This window comes from Sorghum bicolor, chromosome 1 (assembly GCF_000003195.3).
Source record: "Sorghum bicolor cultivar BTx623 chromosome 1, Sorghum_bicolor_NCBIv3, whole genome shotgun sequence".
Lineage (NCBI taxonomy): Eukaryota > Viridiplantae > Streptophyta > Magnoliopsida > Poales > Poaceae > Sorghum > Sorghum bicolor.
The window spans coordinates 17,361,582-17,368,145 of NC_012870.2; the positions used below are offsets into that span (position 1 = coordinate 17,361,582).

A 6,564-nucleotide genomic window follows, 5' to 3' on the forward strand; every position below is an offset into this window, starting at 1 on the left:
AGGGCTTAGCGTACTACAGGACAGTAATTATTTTCCTGACAAACCGCAGACTGATCTAGATGCTGCAGCATGAGTTGCTTGAGATGCAACTTTCAGCTCACGCATCCCAACCACTTCCTGTTAAGGCCTTGTTTAGTTCGTAAAAATTTTCAAGATTCTTCGTCACATCGAATCTTTGGTTACATGCATTGAATATTAAATATAGACAAAAATAAAAACTAACTACACAGTTTATCTGTAATTTGTGAGATGAATCTTTTGAGTCTAGTTACTCTGTGATTGAACAATGTTTGTCAAATAAAAACGAAATGCTACAGTACCCAAAAACGAAAAATTTTGTGAACTAAACAAGACCTAATTCAAGCCAGCTACTTAACCACACTTGTGATGTCTCCTTAGCTGTATCTCGCTCGCATCACAGTAACCAAACTTTTTTTTGTTTTTACAGAAACATCTCAACAATGATTGATGAGAGGAGAGAACATATTCTACAGGCCCCATAAAAGAATTATTTGTGAAGACGATATCTAGACACATGGCATTGCCTTGCAGCACTCGCTTGAAGCCCACTACAAGCCTCATATTCTTTCCCTTGGAGTACCATTCACCTACGCTACAAGTCAGAAACCTATATTATTCCCTCTCTTATAAAAAGCTAAATAGAAAGCTGTGCGTCTCATCAGCGGTGACTGGTGCGCAATCCTGTCACCATCCTCCACGTGCAAGCTTAAATCTCAATGGTCTCTAGATTACATAGTACTTATATACTTGACACTTTGATCTGGAATTCAAAAATTCAAACCATCCCAATGAATATTTAAAGACACGATCAGGAGAAGATATTCAAAATTAATTAATTATTGTAAATTTATAATTTGGGGGGAGGTGGGGGGAAGTAATTGGTTTTGTAAGGAAAAAAAAAAGGCAAGTGAGATTTGAAATGGAATGGCGTGATGTTAACAACTGCAAGGAGAGGCAGCCACCCGTCCCCACCGTCCATCCCTAAAACATCGCCACGTCTCGCCTGCGCTACCCCCTCAATGTCCGTGGCCACCGGCGGCGGCGGCGTCCACCACCGAGTCCAATGCCCAAGCCCCACTACGCCGCTTCCTCACCTCCGCATCCGCCGCCTCAGCAGCCGCCGCTCCTCCCGCTTGCGCTCGTCCCGCCGCGGCAGTGCCCGCTTGCCGCGGCCCTGCTGGCGCTGCTCTCGCTGCTGCTCGCCACCGCGCTCTGGCTCCTCCTCGTGCTCTCCCCGTCCCAGGGGGCGCCCCCCACCGCCGCATCCGAGCACTCGGCGCTGTCGGATGCGCGCGCCGCGGCTGCCGCGGCCGCGGGCCCCGGCGCTGCCTCGCCTCTCTCGCTCGGCCACATCGTCTTCGGCATCGCCGGGTCGGCGCATCTCTGGCCGCGCCGCCGCGAGTACGTCCGCCTGTGGTGGGACCCCGCCGCGATGCGCGGCAACGTCTGGCTCGACGCGGGCGCGCCTGCCGCGCCGGGGCCTAGCGCCCCCTGGGAGGGCGCCCTCCCGCCGATCCGGGTGTCCGAGGACACCTCGCGGTTCAGGTACACCAACCCCACGGGCCACCCGTCGGGGCTCCGGATCGCGCGCATCGCCGCTGAGGCCGTGCGCCTCGTCGGCGGAGGGGCGGGCGCGCGGTGGCTCGTGCTTGTCGACGACGACACCGTGCTGTGCGCCGACAACCTGGTCGCCGTGCTCAGCAAGTACGACTGGAGGGAGATGGTGTACGTCGGGGCGCCGTCCGAGAGCCACTCCGCCAACACCTACTTCAGCCATAGCATGGCTTTCGGGGGTGGCGGCGTCGCGCTCAGCTTCCCACTCGCCGCTGCACTCGCGCAGACGCTCGACGTGTGCATCGAGAGGTACCCCAAGCTGTATGGAAGTGACGATCGCCTCCATGCCTGCATTACGGAGCTCGGCGTGCCCCTGTCCCGCGAGTACGGATTCCACCAGGTATCTAGCCTACTCTTCAAAATTTTGCCGGGATTGAATTGTAAAGCTGCTGGCTACAACTCTGATCGCCTGATACAGTTAGTACTGCTTTTACTATTGTGCTATGTGGCACTTCCTCATAAACTAGTTCTCAGCCACAGCCACAAATGAATTTTGTTCGTGGATTGACCCCTCTTTTCCATTCGCGAGTAGTTACACATTCTATATGTAAACACCCGAAAAAATTGTGTGGACTCTTCATGAATCATTCCCCAATGTAGAGGTTGGTCTGGATGCCTCTGTTGATGCTTCAAACTTTACCATATATCATCAGTCATGATTGTTTCATTAGGACAGAAAGGAAGCTAATGCTTTCCACTGTTGCCCCATCTGAGCTGGTCAATTTTATCATTGATTGATTGTGTTTCAACAAAAGTAGGGCATTGCCAGAGTGGTTATGACAGTGAAAGGAAAGTTTGGTAGGACTTGAAGCTTGCTTTTGTTCGGACACTTTTCTTCCCTGGACACTTTTGCCAGGATTTGCTTGGTTATTCTGCAGTATTGTCTCTGTCTCTCAATGCCACTCTGAAAATCGGCAGTGGATGTGTCTAAGAATGATAATAGCTTATTTACTAAAAAATGTTTTGTTTTCTGCTATCGTAATAAAAAATTAGATTAGATTGATTTTCAGCTTCATTAGTCTGAGACTCTGAGTATATATGCTGATAAAACCTATCCATCCTTCTAACCTACTAATGTCATTTTTTCTTGTCATATATCAGTGGGATATCAGAGGCAATGCTCATGGGTTATTGGCATCTCATCCAATTGCTCCTTTCATCAGTATCCATCATGTGGAGCTCGTGGACCCCATATACCCTGGATTGAACTCTCTTGAGAGTCTGGAGCTCTTTACGAAGGCTATGAAAATGGAACCCATGAGCTTCCTGCAGCGTTCACTTTGTTATGATCAAAGCCAAAAGCTTACATTTGCTATCTCGTTGGGCTATGTTGTTGAAGTATACCCCAATGTTCTTCTTCCTCGTGATTTGGAGCGATCACAACGCACTTACATTGCTTATAATAGGATGAGTCAGAGAAATGAATTTGATTTTGACACTAGAGATGTTCAGAAGTCTTTGTGCAAGAAGCCAATCTTATTTTTCTTGAAGGATGTCTGGAAGGATGGAAACATAACTAGGGGATCTTACGCACGATCAAGTGCTAGGGATGACCTCAAAAGAAAGGTGTTTTGCTTCCGGTCACCCCCTTTACCTGACATAGATGAGATCCAAGTTTCTTCGTCTCCATTAAGCAAGCGCTGGCATCTGGTTTGTACTATAATTTCTTAACAGTACCTCATTGCCTCTCTTAATTATTTACATGTGCTAAGTTACCATTCTACTGATACAGGCACCAAGAAGGTTGTGCAGTGCACTCAAAGGATCTATTGATGGTACTCTATTTATGTTTGTTCGGCAATGTGGACGTGGGACTTTTGGCTCAGCTTCTGATTCCTTATGACTGATGGGAAACAGAGATGTATATTTTCTGTCCAGATGATACCTGGAAGATGTAGTTACCGCCCTACATTCTTTGAGTCAAGTATCATTGGGGCTCTTTTTCCGCCTCAAACGCTTGACAGTAGCCAATTGCTTGTTATAATTGGTAGTTACTGAAGGTAGTTTCTGTATCCTCTCTTAATGGATTACATTTAAAAATAGCATGTTAGTGTTAATGAGAAGTGCCTATGTCCTATAAGTCACTTTATAGCATAAAGCATTAAGATGGCTTCTCAGCCTAATACATTTTGCTGTTCCAGTATTGTTGACCAATCATGTGCTTGATGCAATCATTTTATTGTTTCTTGCCACCTTGTTACCTACAGGGCATCTACTGCCAAGAACAGATTAAGTGAGCCATCATTCGTGGGCTAAAATTTTAACAGCTTCGAGTTCAACATGAATGAGATATGGAAATGATATGTAATGAAGTTAACAACTATTTCATTTTTACTTGGGAAAAGCCTTGTGTGATGCACCTTAGCTACTGGAGTTCCAAACTAATTTCATGTGCACATAGTTAATTTAATGACCATGGTTGTCCTTAATGTTCTATTTTCGTACCTTGCTTTCAGAATTATATACACTTTTTACACAGGTGCCTTCTGTTGCCTAATTCAACATTACACAAAATGATGCCTCTCTCATATTAGTTATGCGAACAGGCACCTATAATAAAATTGCCATAATAGCTAAAGTTTTTACTATTTTGATGAGTTTCTGAATTCTGAAAGATGGTGTTTTTATTTTTAATGTTTCTGCACAAAGATGTCCTGTTCGCACAATTGTTACCGTAACTATCCTTGAACCTGACTCTTGCTCTTGGTATGAACAGGATAGGCCATTCTTTGCCGGTTTTCTTTGACTTTTCCTTTGCCAGTGATACTTGTCTGCTTGTTTTATTGTAGGAAGCAAAGGTCTTTGGGGGTTTATACAAACTAATTCATCCTTTTACTTAGAAGGATAAAACTTCTTTGTGTTAAACCATTGAGTGTAGTTCAAGACTCACTTTTCCTTTGCTCAAAATAGAATTCTAGAGGGATATGTAGATGTGCATGTTGCTAAAAAATGGAAAACAACAGAAAATAACAGTATGCTTGCTGATTGGAGACAAGAGATTCATTCTGAACTGTCTGACTTTTATAATTCCTCTGGTGTAGTCTTATACTAGGTTAGTGTATTGTAGTGCTGTAGGGCTAGAGGAGGCTGAGTCACTGTGATATAGAGTAAATGATTGCTTTGCATGGATCTAGTTGAATACATGCATGTGCTCCTTCAAAGCTGATCACTGGTCTAGTTAACAGTCATATTGATGATCAACCAGTTTCCTGGGCAGAATTCGGGGGAAATGCTTGTATTAATTCAATCACCTGGTCATAAATATTCCTGTTAGCGGAAAAATGATTTAACCTGAAAGTGCACCACTTAAGTTCCATATTCTCTAGTGTATGACCCCAATGTTGAATAGCTTGCACAAGGTTCCTTTTCTTAAGCTCAACAACTATAAACTATAAACCTATAGAAGCAACTAGAGATGAAAACATAAAAGCACAATTGTGGATCTAGTTCCTTGGATAGAAGATTGCAAGTCAATTTTCTGTTATCAGGTATATTTTTTCAAATACTGTGCTTGCGGGAAAGTGTTCACAATCACAGCAGTGCATGGAATCTGAATCATAAAAGGAACAGTTATTGTTTCCATGTTTTGGTGCTAACTGTTTCTCTTAAATGTTTTTTGTTCTTTCATGTTTCTATGTAATGTTTGCCATAGTCAGTGCTTCATGCTGTGCTTGCGTACATGCCAATCTGTTAGCAAAGTCGTGTCTTGTCTTTGTTGATTTTAATGGAAAAATCAGTCTAAATATGCTAGAAGTGTACGATTTGCCAAATTGACTTGCACTTTCTGAAATTGCCTTTTGTAGCAGTTGCTGACAGAAGAAACTTTGCAGAAAAGACATGCTGGAGATTTTTTGCTTTGGAATCTCTATGTGGCTGGTGTCTGATACTTGGAGACTGAGGCCTAGTGAAGAGGCCTTTGACTAAAGCTGCGGTTGGCTAAGAACTGTCTGGTTTCATTCTCGAGACCAGTTTACTCACCTTCGTGGACTCTCCATGAAGTGTGTGAAATCAGGTAAGAATAGTAATATATTAGTCGTGGATTTTAGTGCTATAATCCTGTAACCCTTCTTTATAGTTCATACCCTAGTTAGGCTGTGAAACAGTGTAAAGCACGACAGTCGACAACTGTGAGGGATAACTCATTCAATCTATTCTTTCCTGTGACGTTTCAAAAACCTTCCCGTCCTGTGCCTTGTCCTGTGGAAGACAGCATTAACCAAAGAGTCGTTGTGGATTTTAGTCAGGATCCAGTATGATATTTGAGCAATTGACTTTAGAATTTGGACTTATCTAGTCCTAGAATCATCCACACCTGTTGTAACTCGGGTAAAGTTTTCAGATTTCTAAGAGAATCGAACCATTTCTTCATTTTCTTCTGAAATTTCAACGAGCTGAACAGAACAGGCCCTGAAGTTTACTCTTTCCTTTCAGTTATGTTCGACTTCGTCTAGTGTATTTTTAATTATAATTCATCTAGTGTATTTTTAATAATAATTCATCTAGTGTTGAAGTCACTTTATTGCGGTCTGTCTACTGTTTGAGTTTAAATGAACATGCATGGACCTAACTCCCTTTCCAATACCTTGATCTAGTTGTTAGTTTGCTTGCTATTACTCTAGCCAGTTTGTGTGAGGACTCAGGTTTCTTCCAGTTTCTCATCATTGTGGGAATGCTGATTGTCAAACATAAACCTCCATCAAATTATCCTCTGAACAATGGTTTATATTTATGCCCTCCAATCTCCAGTATTGAATCATCAATTTCTATTGCAGTGTATTTTTTTTTTTTTGAGTGGATGGCAGTGTTATTTTCAGTAGTGAACAAATGAACATGTTCTCTGGGCCTGGTGTATGCACGGCCCCAAAATCCCATCCTAGTAGAATGCTTTGAGGCCCATCAAGGTCCATAGAGTTTTGTTACCCATCTCAG

The 6,564-nt window shown here is 43.4% G+C and overlaps 1 protein-coding gene across 3 annotated transcripts; it reads left to right on the plus strand.

Annotated features, from left to right (window-relative positions):
- On the plus strand, nucleotides 934-6,008 carry LOC8065696. 3 transcript variants are annotated; one of them, XM_021451715.1, is made up of 4 exons: nucleotides 934-1,975; nucleotides 2,737-3,285; nucleotides 3,368-3,635; nucleotides 5,439-6,008. In XM_021451715.1, exons 1-3 carry the CDS (start codon nucleotides 1,085-1,087, stop codon nucleotides 3,476-3,478), a joined length of 1,551 nt encoding a protein of 516 aa, XP_021307390.1. In that variant the 5' UTR covers nucleotides 934-1,084; the 3' UTR covers nucleotides 3,479-3,635; nucleotides 5,439-6,008. The 3 variants fall into 3 exon arrangements, with proteins under 3 accessions (XP_021307390.1, XP_021307389.1, XP_021307391.1); XM_021451714.1 differs by having other exon boundaries at nucleotides 5,442-6,008; XM_021451716.1 differs by having other exon boundaries at nucleotides 5,466-6,008.